Raw genomic sequence first — 19259 nt, 5'->3', positions numbered from 1 at the left:
TGATAACTATTCAAAAAGAAGGAAATGTGATTTTCTCTTAGAAATCTCTTTGATTTTCTCTTGTAAATCTCTTTGCCAAAAATAACATCAAATGAGGATCATTCACACAGGAAATTCCATATTTTTTAGGCCTTATAGATTTTTTTAAAATGAACAATTAAATTTGCATGATGCATCTAGTAGCTATGGTTTAAGAAGAGATCATCGTTATTGTCTGTATCAATTGGAGGATAACTGACAGCAGCTCAAATTTGAACAAGCTAGGGTAACTTAAAACTATTTGAAATTAATCAATGACTTAGGAACTATGAGATATTTCAATTTTAATTGGACACAATAAAAAACTGACATTGAGGATACTCAATGTATCATTCTTGCATAGTTTGGATTAATGATTTTCTAGAATATACAAAAGTCTCAATGCAACGTAAACTCGCATGTAATTTTTACCAGAAATGAAATTCAACAATCAAAAATAGGTTTTGTGTGAACAAAATTGTCATTCAACAGAATTCACCAATAGACATTATAAAAAGGACTTTCATATTTCACTATGTTTCACACATAATTAAGTTGAGGCTTTTCCACTACTTTGGGAGAAGATGAAGCATTAAAAGGGATAGAAATCTTATCTTTGGTTGGGGTGATGTCTCTTAGACATGTTTCCCATTTTTATAAGCCCAGAATAATGCTTAAAGTCTCTGGAGTCATCAAAATATATCTGATTTTAAAATAAAACCAACAAATTTGAATACACATTTTATTATTTTTCTGTCAATGAAATAAATGGCCCAATCTGTCATCATGTGTTTTTTCACTCACCTCCCAAAATATAATATATCATCAATAAAAATAAAATAAGTTTTAATTTGTATATCAAACAAACAGCAACCACATAAAAATGGCATAACAACAAATTTTATATCATCATATAGCTTACAATAAGTTGGGTCTGTTCTTTCACATGCACTTTTGATTTATCTATACAAAATATAATGTTGTCTACCAATAACCTAGGGATTGAGCTCTGGTTATATATTACCTTTAGTCTGTCAGTGAAATAAGTATGAAATAATAAAACTTTGTTTAATGTAGTTAAAGTATAAAGTAACCTATTGACTATCATATAATCTTATAAGGTTTACAGCTTAATGTAAGTATTTTTAGTGTCAGCTAAGGTCTTTAATAATCAGGACACTATGAGATATAGCATATCTATAGCTATGGTGTTTGATGACAGCACATTAACAGCAATATTATTTGTTTTAATGTTCAATGTTTGTAGAGTTGAAGATGTTGATAACTGTATACATCTATGATGAATTTAAATACATGTGTATAAATTAAGTTAGGTCCATTCACTTCAGCATACATTTAAAAACCAAAGGCATCCATTTTTGTTTAGCAAGACAGAACATATGTTTTGAATATTTCAATTCTAATAGGTGCATACATTCTTTATATTTCTTTTTTATAATGTCAGATGATTTTGATATGGATTGAAAGAAGAATCTGCACAGGAAGGTGTAGCTTATCTTTTACTGAAGTTTGACAAATCTTTTACCAAAAACAGGCTTTTAAAATGTTTCAACATGACAAAAATATTATGTAATTAAATGTTATTTAATATCATTTCTATTTTATTTTAAAAAAATACACATATCCTGTAGTCAAAAATACATGTACAAATACCTTAAACTTGAAATGGAAAAATAAATTTTAGGTTCATTGAATACAATTTAACGAGTAGAAAATAACATATAGCATAGAGTATCTCAGAAAATGTTAAACCATTAACAAACACTTCACAACTTATTCAGATTTGATTGATTGACTCTTTGTTACTTAAATTCCAGTGGCATTAGGATTTGATATTTCATTGTTAAATAACTTCAGTACATCATATACAACAATGCTTGTTTAGTCAATATATGTAAAATCTCTAACTTCATTTACATTGTAGTTTAAAAATCCTCATAAATTAACATCATATATTTACAACTGAGTAGGAGATGAAAGAGTCTAAACTTGTCAGGTAATTGTTAGACCTGTGTATCTATACATTTGTACAAATCAATTCTATCCGTATGTTAACAACAAAATTTTAAGATGGATTCAGTTTCTTTCTCCCTCTTCCTTGACCTTTGACGGGACTACTTTTCTTTGGACTGTTTTCAGTGGCCTTCCTTTTCTTTGGGCTTCGTCTTTTCTTCCTTGGACTTTTTCTCATGTTCTTCATTGTAAAGGTAATGCACTGAAATGGAGGAAACAACATTTGTAATACATTGATTATTTTACATTTCAATTTTTCAGGTAATTTTAATACCTTATTTTAAACTAAATTGTGAACAACAGAAAACCTCTGGACAGAAATAAATCTTGAATATTGTACATGTCTGTGACTTCATTTAAAATCAGTTAGACTTTCATATGCCACAATCTCTAAAAGCCTTTGAAATCAAGCAAATATGTATTTCTACAAAAGAGACCATGATTAATTCAAACACTGTAACCAGTATATTTTTCAATGCTACTCTGTTCCAAGAACCAACTGCATATTGTCTATTTATGAATCTGGACAATTAAATAGTTAAAATTTTCACTTTATGTTTGCATGGAAGCTTAACTTTACATGTGCTATGAGAAGACAACAAACAAAATCAAGCTACATTCATCCTGATTATAAAATACTTTCATAAAGGTCAAAATTATAAAATATATAAATCTTTTCTTAATCCCATTCTAAAGACATGTTGTATATCATGGCATTGTCAGTTTGTTTTAGATTTATGAGTTTGACTGTCCCTTTGGTATCTTTCGTCCCTCTTTTGTACATATAATTCATGGTCCTACGAGGACCTCTTACTTAAAGCTTAGGTGCCTTCCTTGCAGATCAGACGGATAAGAACAATGGCTCTAGAAACTTTTAAAATTATAAACAACATCGCTCCTGTGTGCTTACAAAATTTGGTGAATGTCAAAAAATCTAAATATTCTTTCAGGTATGTAAATATTCTTGAAATTCCACAGGTAAAGTCAACCCGTTACGGTAAAAAATCGTTCAAATTTGCTGCTGCTACTTGAACAGTCTTCCAAACCATTTCAGGACTGAAAACTGTTTTTCACATTTTAAAAGTCTTGTTCAGTCCTGGAACGGTTTGGAATGTCACTGTTCTGCTTGCAGATAATTCTTAAACTGGATTATTATTTATGCTGCTTTTGGTTGCTCTGGTCAATCATGTTTTTACTTCATTCTAAAATTTGTTGATTATTTTTATTGCATGCTATGTATGTGAGATTTCAACTTTGTATTACAGGTTGTTTTATATGTCAAAATGCACTGTTTTTATGTTATTTATATGTTTTTATATTCGGTCAAAAGCTCCTTAGAGCTTGTGTTGCTTATTTGTACTCATGCCGAATCAAAATAAAGTTTTCTTATCTTTTAAGCAAACTTTTCTATATTGTCTTAAGCAAACTTTTCTATATTGTCTTAAGCAAAACACTCCAGTTAGATATCTTATGACCTTCATGAAAATGTCAATTCTAAATTAAACGTCTAACCTTATCATCTAAGAATTCTTTTAGCTTTTCCATAGAACACTTTATCTCTGCCTCTGTTATCTTCTGTTTCAATACATCCAACTCTAAGGGCTATAAATAGAATAAACATTGTATATCTTTTTACGTAAAACATTCAATATACAAAATCCCATTAACAATAAAAATATCACTGAGTAATATTGAATTTAAGACTGAATACAAATCTATGTACAAATTAAACAATCAATTTCACTATAAATTCTCCAGAGAAAAACTACTGGTAAGTATATATATATAACTTACAATCAATTTCATTTTCGAAATATATTCTTTCTGAAAAAGAACCCTTTATTTTGTGTTGTTTGTGAAGTTTCTTTAATACAAATGGATAAATATTGTAAAAGGTTTCCAAATCTTAAATTTTACAACTTGTTCAAGTCACCCTTTTTTTTAATTTTTTTTAGTTTGTTCTTGTGTCTTTTGTTACACCAATTTCACAAGTTATGGCTCCCAACAATCATTTTTAACCCAGCCATTTTCTGAATGAAATTGTCCATAGTCAAAAGCCTGTAATTTGATGCAATGTCATATAAGTGAGAGGTTTAGCTAGCTATAAAACCAGGTTTAATCCACCATTTTGTACATAAGAAAAGGCCTGTACAGCGTCAGGAATATGACTGTTACCCATTCCTTTGTTGTCCCTGATCTTTTGATTTTGCCATTTTATTACAGACTCTCCGTTTTCCTTAGAGTTTAGTTGATATTTTACATTTTAGTAGTGGTCTTTTGTTACTGTATATCAAATTCATTTCTCTTTTATTGTTTTGTTCATTAATCAGGCTTTGTTTGACTTGTTTTAAATTTTGTTCTGTTTTTCCTTTACAGATCTGAAGATTATTTGAATAAAAAAATAGAATGAGACAAAATAACATTATATAGCACATATCTACGATAATTTGGTTAAACCACGTCAGCACTTTAGAAGTTTAGTTTCCAAGAGTAAGATGAATGGACAATGGTATACCATAACAACATGTAAAAGGGTGTATGAAAACCGTTTGAACTAATAACAACAAATAATACAGAAGGTGCAAAATACAATTATAAAACTATCAAAAGATCTAAGAGAGTTTCATTAAATTCAGTTCCTGATTTAGACAAAAGTGCTGCTGCAAAAGTGAATGTATATAATGGTACTTCATTACCCAGTGCAGTAAGTGTTGGTATAAATACAATAATTACCTCATACATAAGAATTCTGACTTGTATGTCGGGTTGTTTTCTGATAAATTCCATCAATTTGTCATTTAAACTCTTCTCCCCAGGCTGAAACACAAAGTGTATGTATTATGTGTAAAAAGTGTATTTATGTGAACTTTTAAATCTAACAACATAAAATCAATTGTTATGCTTGAGTTTAATATCTGGTTCCTGCGACTGGTTATTTTGACAGAGTATATGAGTCCATATACCCTGTGAACAATAGTAAAGATCATTATTGCTGTTTAAGGAAATTTTCCTTTGATCTTGCTGACTGATAATTTCCTTTCTCAGCGGAGTTGAGTGATATGAAAAATTATCGATAGAAACTAAGGGTGCACGTGCTGGTTGTCAATGAAATAAACAACATCGTCATAGGTAAAATAGCGATGAACAGATTATCATTTGTCATCAACTCAATTGCTTTTCTTCCCTTTGGCCGTTTCTGCTCAAGTAAGAAAAGCAATCTTATTTAGATAAAAAACGATAATCTATAAGCATAGCAGTTTATGTCAAATCAGAACACTCTTGTATTATATAGTTTTTATTCTAGCTTTACATAAGATAAGGGTTCAAAGTCCCTGTATGTAGATGCACCATCTCCTCAGGGGATAAAAACACTTAAAGGGAATATGAGATCAAATTTGAATAACATACAATACCATGTTGACACTGTTCTGCACATCATTATTAAATATAATGGCAGACAGAAAAGACCATACTGCTGATGCTGCTTCATAATATAATGATTTTAAATTTCTATAAATACCTTTCTTTTAATATTTCAATTTATTATTATTTGTGGGATATTATTTTTAGTGGATTGTGTGGGTGAAGGTGGATTGCAAATTTAAACATTCAAAGAAATATTAATACCCTCTAACGTGACGGTACCCAAATATTTTAATTGCACTTATTTCGACAGTTTTTTCAGCTACGTTTTTTTATGATCAAGACAAACATTTCCATTGTGTGTTTATTTTGTAGCCATATCCTTCTTTATTATAAAAGTACACCAATTTGATTTTCAATTTATATGGAATCATAGAAAAATTGGTCTGAACTAACCTCCAAACCATCAATGATTCTGTATTGATGAGTACCCAAATTGCATTCATGCTGAAATTTGCATCTTCAAAAGTCGAATAACAGAGCTTTTGTTTATTTTTTTCAAATATTTTGAACAATTGGATATTTGTCCATGCTTACTCTTCTTTTTTTAAGAAATGGATACTTGAAACATATATTGTATTTGCTAATTTTAAAAAGATGACGTTTTGATGATGTCGCATGGCGACGTTTCAGTACATTTTGCTTTTTCAGTAAACACTTCATCTGTTGATAAATACTGTAAGCCTTTTGTGTATATCTAAATATATTTACCTATGTTGAAAGACGTGCATACTATCGGATCATAAAATTACAACGTGTTTAGTCTCAAGGAAATCTTGTAAGATTTCCACTGCTATTTTTGCCAAATAGGTGCAATTTGGGTACTCGTTGCAATTTGGGTACCGTTACGTTAGGAATGTAGACAGAATTGTCTAAACTACAAAAACAAGTATCCATAAAAATACAACTTTCCCTCAATCCAAAACAATTAGTACTCATGAAAAGTAATAAATCAACAGCATACAGATTAATTAAAATTCCTCTTTAATGTAAAATAGTACATGGGAGAAAGTAAAAAGGAATTAAATCAATTTATATGTTGGATGTTTTAAGTTATGTTTTTATTATTTTAATACCTTTAGAGGTTGAGTGTCTTCTTCTGTACAAACCATTATACTCTCCTCTACTAAATCACTGAAATATTTATGAAACGTTTGATAGTTCTTTCCAGATATTAATTGCCATCTAAATTCTGCATGTTATTTAAAAATCAGAAATATTGATTACTATCAGAGAATAAACTGTCATTGCCACTTATATAAGATGAGGCAGGCGATACTCGTAAGAACGAAGTCCGTATCAATAATTTGTTTTTTAATTCTAACATTTTAATGTTCAAAAAGAAATGGAAATACCATAATGTTTCGGATGTTGTTCCTGATGTTATACTCAAAGTCTCACCACAAACCAGACTGGAGGAAAGAAAGAAATTTCTGCGCAAATACGGGAAAATAAAAAAGTTAGAAATAATGTTTTTAATTATTTTGAGTTCATTAGTACATTAATAATTATATGTATATTTTATTGTTTTTAGAAGAATCCAGAATGTGTACAAAGTTTTATGTTGATTGGAATTCAACTCGATCAATAACTACCTTGACCAAAAACTTTAACCTTAAGAGGGACAGACAGACAAACCGAGGAATAGACGGTTGCAGACCAAAAAAACCATAATGCACCCTCTACTATTGTATGTGAGGCATAAAATTGAAGAATGTGTCTCCCTTTAGCATATCAGGTTAAAACAGGACAGAACTAGAAAACAGCAAAATTGACACCACCATTCAAACTTGATCTGTGATTAATGGTAATAAGCTTTGTGTACAAGTTTCAAAACATTTAATGAAGGCAAACTTAAGTTACAGAACAGAAACTAATCTTGGGATGTATGTAAGGATGGAGAGACAAACAAAGGTAAAAACTTAATGCCCCTTCTACTCAGTCAGGGGCATGACAATTGGTAATAAAACCAGAGAATGACAGAAATTGATAGCAATATAGATTAGAACAATATAGTTTGTTCCTGTAATATCATATATATACCTGTTCTGTGATTCCTGGCTGTCATTTAAACTGTCTTCTAATTCATCCTCCTGGTCGTCATCATCATCATCATCATCTACATCAGTGTCAGCCTTTCTAACATCAGTATTTTCATCAACCTCATCTTCAAATTCACTGTCTGTTTCGTCTAATTATTACAATAAAACTTTATAAATTGGACCTACATAATAATTTTTTTCATATTTCTAATCAAACTATTGTGGGTTATCCCTATATAATCTGCAAGGGGAACTTTGAATAATTTGATTTTAAGAGATATTCTTTTTTTGTAGCATTATACCTATAATGGTGTGTTTTGTGGTAGATAATTTTTTTTACAGTATTTTTTCATTGGTGCGTTTGACAGTAGATGTCCTTTATTTTAACATTAGACCTGGGTTGCGTTCAATATGGTAGCGGCTACATAGGGCTACTTAGATTTATGACTATTGAACATCTAGCTAGCCTTTAGCTTCTAAATAGATATTGATAGCAGTTAGGCCAAAATCTATGTAGCACTATGTAGCTGCTATGATATTGAACGCAACCTGGTATATGGATAAACTCTTACACATGTATTAAAGTCATTTGTGCACTTTAACATAGCAGTAATTTAAACAGTGATCAAGCATATTTATGTTGTTTACATTTATACAGTATACTTACATTGATGTGTTTTGTGGTAGATATCCTTTAGTAATTTTATCATTCTCTTCTTTCCAACAGGTTTTACTCCATAATTTTGTACTTTTTTCTATAACAGCAACAGATAAACTAATACAATGACTTTCTGTTTAAAATTTTCCTCAGAATTTAGTATTTTTGTGATTTTAGCTTTTAATTTTTCACAAGTCAGATATATCAGTATATTTGCAAAATTAAATCTCCAGTACAATTATTGAGACAATCTGTGAAGCCTAGGAAATGTGTGGAGAGAGATTTACAAGTTAAAAATCATTATGTTAAAAAAACTTAAATATCAAAATTTTGAAGATTTTTAATATATATAAACTTAATTTACATGAACAAATAGACAAAAGAATTAGTTTTTACACTTTTTAAAATACTCTCCTAAATGCATTTAAGAAAATTGGGACTTAAAAAATTTAAAACCAATGTCAAGATAATTAGTAGGATTATACATGTTAGAGTATGAATAACTTACCTTTATATGAGGCGTTGCCATTGCATCATAATTTGGCATAGGAGTAAATGGTGATGGCTCCTTCCATGTTTGTTTTGTTCTTTGTCTTTCTTTACTCATAACTGGGGTCTTGAAAGAGCGCTGAAAGTTAATAACATTAGGATTTTCAGAAATCAAAATCATATATTCTTTTGAAATTGAAAGTATATCTTATTAATATAATAATTGAATATCACAAATTAAAAATATCTGTATACGGTAATAAAATCAATATAATTGCATAGACACTCACTTTATAGCAAGAAAGTGTTCTTGAGTACATTGTTTTCTTAATCTGGAAACTCTGCATCATTTACTTTATGCACATTTTTATTATTATACATAAAAAAGTATTGTTTTGTGTGTTGTCTTTAGCATTCACAATCTAAAAAGTTGTCTGGTGCCCTTGGATCAAGCATGCACATGTTAAAAAAGTAAACATAATAAAACAGTATCATACCAATAACAATAGAAAAGTACCTGTACTGATGTAGATGTGGATGGGTTCTCATCTATTGCAAAACTTTCATCGCAAAAAGTCAGGTTTTCTGTATCTTCCAGCTGATCAACTGGCTCTTCAAAGTGTTTATTCTGATCATGGTCTTCTTGATGTTTGTTTCTGTCAGACATGGCAGAACTTTCATTTCCTATTGCATTCGCACTTGGTAGATTTTCCTTTAGCTGTTTTAAAAGATTTTAATACAAATTTTATATCCACAAACACAACTGTATTTATACGAATACAAGAAATAAAAGGGACTGTACTTCCTTGCAATTTTAAATTACAACCCATAAACACACTTGAAATCAAAAGATCTTTCATAACCTTATGAAATATAATTTTCCAATTAAAATGTAAAAGAACAGCAAAAGATGAAAAAAAAATTTTAATTGAGCGAAATAGGTCCAAATTCTTTTTTTTCATTTTAGATTTGGTATATCAAATTGCCAAAAAAAACCTGATATTTCAATTTAGAAACCTTTGACTTGACAGAAAAAATCAGCCTGAAAAATGTATAACAAAGTGAAGAGTGCTCTGACTCTAGCATGTTACACCTTCCATGTGTCTGTCTTAAATTAGAAGTTCATTATACAGTTGTTAGTTTCCTTTTATGATTGTTTGATCTTTAATGAATAGTTGTAACATTGGCAATCATAACATATCCTCTTATTTTAATTTGGATTCCACAATTATTCTGGTTATCCATACTGCAATATTTAGAAATTTTGTGTGCATTCATTATGTCAATTTTCCAACAAGATATAATCAAAGAGCTGATAGCTCTGAAGTGGAAGAAGGTGAATAAAAGGTAACTTGAATTACCATAAAAGCAGCCCCACTTACCCAGGCTGCTTTGTTCCATAATCGTTAAAATGTATTTTTTTTCTTCAAACAAGAAAAGGTCATAAGTACATAGATTTCCCATCTGTATAGTAATTCTAGAAGACTATAAAAAAATAAAAATTTATAAATTATTTTAGCAATCTAGACAAGGATACCTGTTATTAGTCTAGTAGCACATATTGTATGTTGATTACTTTACAGTGATAAACAAATTTATTATATAAACTTCAATTTAATCCTTGAAAGGAGGTCTAGATTGCTAAAATAATTTATAAATTTTTATTTTTTTATTTGTCCAAAATCATTTAAATTCATTTAATCAACCTCCTTTTATGATTATTTGATTAAAATATTAATCATTTATAGTCTTTTTACAATTTACATTTTTAAAAGCAAAATAACTGAAAACAGGATAAAACAAAGGGAAGTAACAAAAAAGTATTTCAATATTCCCAATACACATCGTTTTGATAACACAACGGCAGTAAGCCGGAGGTAAACATCGTTGATTACTAGTATGTTTGACACCCAAGCTGTCAAGTGAAGCCATATAATTATACATCTTCTTTGATGTTCAGGTAAAATTTAACTCAGGTGTCAATTACACCCGTACAGTAGTAAGAAATGATCAAGTATGGCGTCTGAAAATTTTCATTCATGAAATATTTCATACACGAGAGTTTTTTCTCCTAAACTGGAGGACGGGAGGAGGCCCCTGAAAACGGGAGTTTGTACTCCCGTCGGGAGGTTCACATGTATGTTACGAAGGGCATCTAATTCACATGACAAAGGAAAACCATGAATAAAGACAACACTTTATATATCCTTTAACAAAATCTTCTTGTCTGCAGGATTGCAAATTCGTAACTTCAAGGGCGAACTTGTAAACAGGGCGAGTTGTCCCGATACCAAATTCATGCATGCGTAATACAAATATCTACAGTTAAAACATCCTGTTACAAGTAAACAAATAACGTTCATGTGGAAGAGATGAAATCTAATAATTTACATAAATAAAAGGGTCATATTTACGATAGTGATTGTTTTACAATCATAATTTACAAATTTAATGATTCAGATGCCTAATCATGTGTAAAAATCGGTGTCAGGAATCTTAAGTTGTTTTGAAATTGTAATACACGAAATGAATGCGGCATACGGAGACTCAATGCCAAGGGTCGGCCCCTTAAGTCTTCAGAAGACTTGACGTCTTCTTCCACTAAAAATGCAAGATTGATTATTGCAATTTCAAAAATTGCAGCATATAAATCCCATTTCTCTCAAAATGTTTTACAAAACCTATCCCATCGCAATAACGAAAACATCTTCACAATTTCTAAATTTACAGTATAATTTTGCATCAATTGAACAATGTTTATAAGACCATCAAATGAAAAATAGCTTCCCCTCCATACCTGATCAGTGACAGGTTTACATGGTGTTTTACATGCTATGATGCCATCAAAATCGTCCCCACCACAGTCATCAAAATCTTCCCAAACATCGTCACATAACACACCATCTGTTTCTAAGGCAACATTCATATCATATTCCAAGGTCACATTAGTATCCTTTCTCTCAAGGTCAGATTCTCCACCGGTGATAAGACTCACTTCATCCTCATTCTCATCAGAGGATTTATGCTTTATATCCATCTCCCCATGGAATTGAGATTGGGTTAAATTCATTTCAAATCCACTATCATTCAAATTATCAGTAGTATTAGTTACTTCTACTGTTGTGGGATACTGTGCAAAAGAACTGATATTCAAGTCTTGCTTATTTGATAATTTTTCACAATTTTCTGAGATATCATTACGTTTAACTGGACCAGAAAAAGTTATGTCTTGACTTTTCATAAAATTTGACCTTGAACTAAATTTCCATTTCTTCTCTCTTGCTTTAAATTTTGGAGATTCTGATTCCTGAGAAGATAATTGGTCAAAATTATCTCCAATAATTGAAACATCATTATCCTCCATGTTGGTTCTAATCTTTTTGGTTAATGGGGATTTCTTTGTCGGGGTTTCCATTTCTGTAGTTTTTCTTTTGGATTTTCTAAAAGAAGGAGACGTCATTGTTTCCAAATCTGAATTTGTAATTGCAGAACTAGTCTCACCCTCATCTTCCAGCACCTCCTGAGATAAAGTCAGTTTACTTTTACATGTTTTAGTTCCCTGGATAGTCAGAGTAGTCTCACCCTGGACATTAAGCACCTCCTGAGATAACGACATTTTACTTTGGCATGTTTTTTTTCTCTGGATAGTCGGAGAAGGACTGGCAAACAAATCACCACCAGAAATATTCAAACTAGAATTTAAACTTTTTTCTTTGTCTTTGTAGCTTTGATCAAGAGTGACATCTCTAAAAGTTTCATTGGTCAGGGCAAATTTCAAATCATTGTTACTATGGTTACTATCCTCTGTATCAACAACAATTAAACTATCATTACTGTCATCAAAACTATCATGTGTAGTTTTATTCAAATTTTTACTTTTTTCCAACAAAAGGGGTTTGTTTCCATATTTAAGGTCAATGACTTTGTCAGTTACAGCATTTTCGTTCTTAGGAAAACTTGCCGTTCCATTTTTATCAGCATCCTTTTCATTACTATTTTTTATTACTTTTTCCTTCAAAATGTTGCTAGTTTTATTTGAAATATTTCTTTCTTCTGTAGCCATTGTCTGACTCTGAATATCTGAATCAATATCTTTAAAACTTTTTTCTCTTGCTTGTCTTGAAAGTCTTGATTTTCGTGGACTTTCTATTAGAGGTAGATCATCTGGTAAATCTTCAGAGTTCACACAATCATTATCATTCTTTCGTATGTGTTTAGTCACATGACAATTATCAGAGACTGCAGAAAGAGATTTCTCCTGATCTGACTTTTCTGTGATGTTCTGAGAGCTGTGAATAAAAGGGATTTCTGGTGAAAATGCCTGATCATTGTCTACTATTACTGGAGGACTAATTGATCTTTTTTGTGGACTGTTTTCTTTAGAATTTTCACATTTCATATCTTTTATAGGATGATTTTTCTCTGGTGATTTTTCAAATGAAGAACTCACATTACTGTACACTTCTAGTTCATCATTCTCAAATATCAATGATGTATTTTTAACATTTTTAGCTCTTGATTTACTGGGACTATAATCACAATTTTCCTGCACATATTTCAAAGGTGAATTTAATGCTGATTTAGTTTCTAGATTTTCAATATTTGTTTTATTCTCATATCTAGTAATCTGATTCAAATGAGTATGTTTAATTCCATCTGACCTTTGACCTGACTTTACAGGGGATTTCTGTTTTTCACTATTAGAACTCTGGGAGCAGACAGGTTCTTGTTCCATCCCAGAATCCTCTCCTGACTTCCTGTGACTTTGACCATCATCTTCCTCATCATCAGAATCACTCCACAGCTGTTTCAGCAAGCTCTCGACAGATGTTTTATTTGGTGAAGTAGTCTCTGACTTAATTGGACTGTAAGCCTCAGTTGAATGCCGACTGCAATGTACCTCTTTAAGGATTTCTTGTAATTCTGTTATCTTAAATCTGTGAATTATATAAAATCAATTTTATCATTATTTCTGTTTTGATAATACTTTTTTAATAAATTTTTAAAAGTGAAAATTTGTATTTGTTCTGAGGAACTCAGTGTCTCACCTACTTTTGCTGTAAATCGCAGACTCAACAAAAATGAGGAAAAAAATCAATATAAATATTGCTCTCGATACTATCTTTCAATTGTAAGAAGCTTTGGTCCAAGTTTGGTAAAAATCCAGGATAATTAATGAATCTTATAAATGTTTTAAAAACTTTATCTGCAGACTTTATGTAATGTTAACTGGAAGAAAAGTTCATTTATAAGTAAAATACGAAAATAAACTGTTATCACAGAGATATGTCTCGCCTTTTTGTAATTTTAATCACAAACCAATACATGTAATGTAAGCAAACCAATCAAAGTCAATAGACCATGACTGAGGGGGCGGAGCCAAATAATCTCCATGGCAATGAGATGTGACAATGCTAATACATCTGCATACCAATTATCATTGATGTACCACAAGTGGATCTCCATAAACTGACCTAATCACAAACTAATACATGTAAAGTAAGCAAACCATTCAAAGTCAATAGACCATGACTGAGGGGGCGGAGCCAAAAAATCTCCATGGTAATGAGATGTGGCAATGGTAATACATCTGCATACCAATTATCATTGATGTACCACAAGTGGATCTCCATAAACTGACCTAATCACAAACTAATACATGTAAAGTAAGAAAACCCTTCAAAGTCAATAAACCATGACTGAGGGGGCGGAGCCAAATAATCTCCATGGCAATAAGATGTGGCAATGGTAATACATCTGCATACCAATTATCATTGACATACCACTAGTGGTTCCCCATAAAACTGAGCTAATCACAAACTAATACATTGTTGACGCCATCGCTGTCGCCGAGGCCGGAAACAGCATACCTATGTCTCGCTTTTTGACTCCGTCAAGGCGAGACAAAAAACAGATTTTTTTTTACAAAATTTACTTCTGGATACTATCTTAGCAAAATGCTTCTGTCCAAGTATAGTAGAAATCCAGGATAGTTTTTAAAAAAAGTTTAAAAAACTTTAACCATAGAGTGAATTAGGAGATAACTTTATTGTATTTTAAGCTTGGCCTTCGTAAAACGTCGATTTTACTGTCGCAAATTGAGTTTACCTAGCGACGCGGAGAGGAGATAGGTAAACGGATATTTGTGACAGTTAAATCAAGTTTAATAAATATTTTGGCTTGAAAATGCCATAAATGAAAAAGACTGTGAAACTGTTGCATCGTCTTTAGCATTTAAACAATGTGACGTCATATGTATGCTCTGGTTGTCAAACATGAATACTAAACGTCTTTCTACCTTTCGTACGCTTCAAAATGGTTTCAATATAGACAAAAAGAAGATTTTGAGGTTCATTTATTAGTAAAATACCGATAAAATGGAATTTTATTTTTACAAATTTTACTTCTGGATAATATCTTATCATCATTAACAAGCTTCTGTCCAAGTTCGGTAGAAATCCAGGATAGTTTAAGAAAGTTATTTAAATTTCAAAAATGTTAACCACAGAGTGAATATTTGTGGACGCTGCAGCAGACAACTATGATGACGCCGACGGAATGTAGGATTGCTATGTCCTGTTTTTTGTTACTAAAGTTGAAGACTCGTCAAAAACATATCTTATAAAAAAAACAGAATAATTAATACAAAATAATTACTGTACATTAACTTCTTAGATCACTTAGTTATCTAGACCCAAAATATCCAAAGATTAACAATTTTACTACGACCTGTCATACTGATACTTTCCAATTTTTTTGTCACTATTCAAATTTAACTTAATTATTTTTTTCTTCTCTTAGACATAGATATACTGCTTTACATAGAAAAACTCCTATTTTTGCATGAGATTTCACCAATAGAATCTTGGACAGTTGAAATGCAAGTCGACATAAATATAGGAACCGGATGTATATTGTATACCTTACAACAAAATTATTTTCATTTACCTGTGTACATTATTGTTTTTGGGGCATTTTGTTCAAGAAATGGTTGTCTTTCTGAAATTGTTTAACATCTCACTTATTTATCTGAATTTCTATTTAAATTTTGTCATGGAACAATTTTTTTCCTTCCATGTATGTTCACCTGTGTTTATGTGTCTTTTGATTAAGTTAAACCATTTTAATTAATATTTTATAGTGTATCTTTCTATGGCATGTATGGTGTGATGTTACACTGTTGTTTCAGGTAAGGGTGATGGTTGGTACCTATCAAAACATTTAAATAAGCTGCATTTGATTGAGCCTGTCCTAAGTCAGGAACCTGATGTTCAGTGGTTGTTGTTTGTTAATGTGGTTCATAAGTTTTTTTTCTTTTCTTGTACAGATTTCTCCACTAGTTTTCCTGTTTGAATGGAGTCATTCAATATATCGATTCTGTCATTTCAGACTAAAATGCTATTTTAATTTTTGCGATATTTAGATAAAAATCGAAGCGCTGTAAGCACTGTAGGCAGTTAACCAAAAACCAAGGCAAACATAATTATGAAAACTGGCAATGTTGCTTCAACTTTTTTTTTTAAAGATTTAAAAGAACAAACATTAAACATTCACACATATATATATATATATATATAATTGTGCATTTATGTTCATTTAATGAATTAAACATTAAGGCAAATAATTTATATTTTATCAAGGTTTTCAATAGCAACGCACATGGCCACGAATTGTCATGAGTCTTTCATGAGTCAGCAGTGGTACAAATTTGCAATGATTGCAGTTCTTCTAGTTGAGCGTAATTGTTCGTATTAGTTGACTGTAAGTAGTTCAAGTTGACTTTAGTATGAGCTTGTAAAAGTATGAATGGACTTGCTTCCCTGGAAAGAAAACTGAGTTTGTGTTTTACAGTACAAAAGTTATGAGACACAAATCAGACAAATGTTTTCTACTACAGGGATCAATGGTGAGGTCTGACTGACCTGTCCATAGTAAATGTAAATGACTCCCACCTTCACCCCAAGTCCATGATGTCTATAGTTTGGAATAAAATGACAGGTGTTAGGGTCTAGCAAAGTGAAATGCATATGTGTCGCCTATGAGATTGACCTTGTATGTCATTCAATCTTTTTGAAATGAAAAACAGGAATGAATATGGTTTAGGCGTTGGTATCTTAATCTTTTACAAGTTCTCAAAACCCACACCGGGTGACCCTAGGGACTACCCCTATTTTTCATTTGATTTTTTATCTTGTCCCATACATGAATATATATGGTTTATGGGTGGGGATCTCGACCGTTATCAAGTTTTCAAACAGGAGGGGTGGGGGACCCCAGTGACTCTCCCTATATTTCATTTGATTTGTTATATTGTCCAATACATGAATATACATGGTTGAGGGGTGGGGATTTCATCTGTTTCTAAGTATCAAACAGGAGTGGATAGGGTGACCCTAAGGACTCTCCCTATATTTCATTTGATTAGTTCTCATACATGAATATATATGGTTTAATTCAAAGGCGGGGATCTCGACTGTTTCCAATTTTTCAATTAGATGACTGCAGGGACTCACCCTATATTTCATTAAATTTAGAGTTGGGGATCCCAACTGTTTCAAAGTTCTTAAACATGAGGGGTAGGGTGACCGCATGGACTTCCCCTTTATTTCATTTGATTTGTTATATAGTCTTATACATGAGTACTGTAAATTCAGAAATTATTGCATGCATTTATTATTGCGATTTTGTCATTTTAGATTTAAATGCGATTTAAATTTTTACGATTTTCAGAAAAATCCTGGTAAATTCATATAAAATATTTCAAAATGCGAGTTTTAATTATTGCGTTTATAACTAGTCGCATTTTTTCGCAATAATAAAAACCTCGCATTAATTTCTGAATTTACAGTATATATGGTTAAGGGGTGATGATCTCGAATGTTTCCAAGTTCTCAAACATGAAGGTGTACAGTGACCATAGGGACCCCCTTATAATTTATTTGATTTGTAATATTGTCCCATACATAAATATAAATATATTGTTTAAGATTGTGGATCTCGACTGTTATAAATTTTAAAACAGAAAGGGGTAGAGTGGCCCCACAAACTCCACCTATATTTCATATGATTTGTTATATTGTCCCATACATGAATATATATTGTTTAGGGGTGGGGATCTTGACTGTGACAAAGTTTTGGTCATTTTGGTTTCTTGTGGATAGTTGTCTCATTGGCAATCATACCACATCTTTTCTTTTCATATAAGAAACTTCTATCTATTTTTACTGACCTATCAAAATTGAGAAGAAAAAAATACCCTTTGAAATTGCAGTAATATGTTTAACTTGAAAAGCATTTAACATGTATTACCAACATTTATCACTGATAAAAACAATTATACTGTTACCAGGAACATATATATTGTTAAATAAACTGTTCCCAGCTGTCACTTGTATTGGATTTTGACATTAAAATTGGTGTACAAAATATTTTCTGCTTTTTCTTTCTTTTAAACAATATTGGTTTTCAATTCTAGTGTTTATATCTATTTACCATGCATAGCTGTATTTTGTCACCTGTCTGGATAGCCCCAAAACCCGGGATTACCCTTATCCACTTCCCGAATCGGATCCGATAATGTAATCTCGCGGCAGCCATTTTGTTTACAATGTTGTTTTTGACAGAAAGTATGTATACGATTTTATTCGGATTAACACATTATTTATCGGCGATTTTCTGTATAAAGCTAGTGGTTAAACAAATTGACCATTGCTGTCATGAATAGTAATGATGAAAATAAGTTTGAGATCGTTTTTTAGGAAACTTAGGTAAAAATGTTTGCAAAGTTATTTTTTTAATTTTCTTTCAAGGTCCGTCGAGCGTAGCTAGTAATTAAGTAGAAAGTCTGACTGCAAAAGTGGAGGGTCACAGACCCTGACCACCGATAGTTTGAACCCCTGCATTCAAATTAAAAAGATACGAAAATTTCGTCTTCTACTTCAAAATTGCCGCCAAGAGCGTGATCAGTTGAACTTAATATATACATAGTTGTCGGACTACGTATTGACGACAAACGATATTCCTACGAGTTTTGCAATTTGGGAAATCTTAACTACTTGTCTTCAGAGATTTTCGGCGATTAAATATTTCATACATTTGTTCTTTGACATCTTAGCCAAAAGCTCAGGAGATAATACACTACATAAGGATTCCTAATGTGCTCTACTTCCTATGTGCAACTTCAAAACTTTTGGGAAAATCGACGATCATTTAAGGTTTTTCTGGTAATATTTTTTGTAATCCAGAATGAAAAGTATGATAAAACTGTCCAATAAGTTATAAATAATATAGTAGACAGCTAGATAATAACAATGGCACGTATTTCAGCACTTATTAGGTAGCACACAAATGCAGGGTGCTTGCATAAGGCAGCTTAACTGCCTAAAATGCGAATTAAAATTATTGCGATTATTGTCACATTTGCCACAATTATAACCTTTTGCATACCTATCAGCTAGCTTAACAACATCAGACAAGCAGCTCTGTGTCACAGATACAAGTCCACCATAGATATATTTCATTATACTGATCACAGCATCACTGGCCATGTCCTCCATGTAAATATGGCCACCTTCCTCATACTGTAATTACAATGT

At 31.4% G+C, this 19259-nt stretch overlaps 1 protein-coding gene across 1 annotated transcript; it reads right to left on the bottom strand.

The window, feature by feature from the left end:
- Positions 1-795: 795 nt before the first annotated feature.
- On the bottom strand, positions 796-19243 carry LOC134695903 (uncharacterized). The gene is made up of 10 exons (XM_063557386.1): positions 19111-19243; positions 11462-13601; positions 9182-9382; positions 8684-8803; positions 8185-8272; positions 7519-7666; positions 6552-6609; positions 4786-4869; positions 3565-3654; positions 796-2254 (listed from the first exon to the last, which is right to left on the bottom strand). Exons 1-10 carry the CDS (start codon positions 19218-19220, stop codon positions 2105-2107), a joined length of 3189 nt encoding a protein of 1062 aa, XP_063413456.1. The 5' UTR covers positions 19221-19243; the 3' UTR covers positions 796-2104.
- Between the last annotated feature and the right edge of the window lie 16 nt (positions 19244-19259).

This window comes from Mytilus trossulus, chromosome 14, assembly GCF_036588685.1.
Source record: "Mytilus trossulus isolate FHL-02 chromosome 14, PNRI_Mtr1.1.1.hap1, whole genome shotgun sequence".
In the NCBI taxonomy this organism is placed as follows: domain Eukaryota; kingdom Metazoa; phylum Mollusca; class Bivalvia; order Mytilida; family Mytilidae; genus Mytilus; species Mytilus trossulus.
The sequence above is the reverse complement of the archived record's forward strand: the minus strand, read 5'-3'. Positions and strand labels throughout refer to the sequence as shown.

Excerpts from the sequence above, each read along its gene's own strand:
- LOC134695903 (XM_063557386.1), bottom strand. The coding sequence starts at position 19,220 with ATGGAGGACATGGCCAGTGATGCTGTGATCAGTATAATGAAATATATC. Across the intron at positions 8,273-8,683 it reads TGGCAACGCCTCATATAAAG|AAAAAAGTACAAAATTATGG; the intron begins GTAAGTTATTCA and ends TTGCTGTTATAG. Across the intron at positions 2,255-3,564 it reads AAGAATTCTTAGATGATAAG|TGCATTACCTTTACAATGAA; the intron begins GTTAGACGTTTA and ends CCTCCATTTCAG.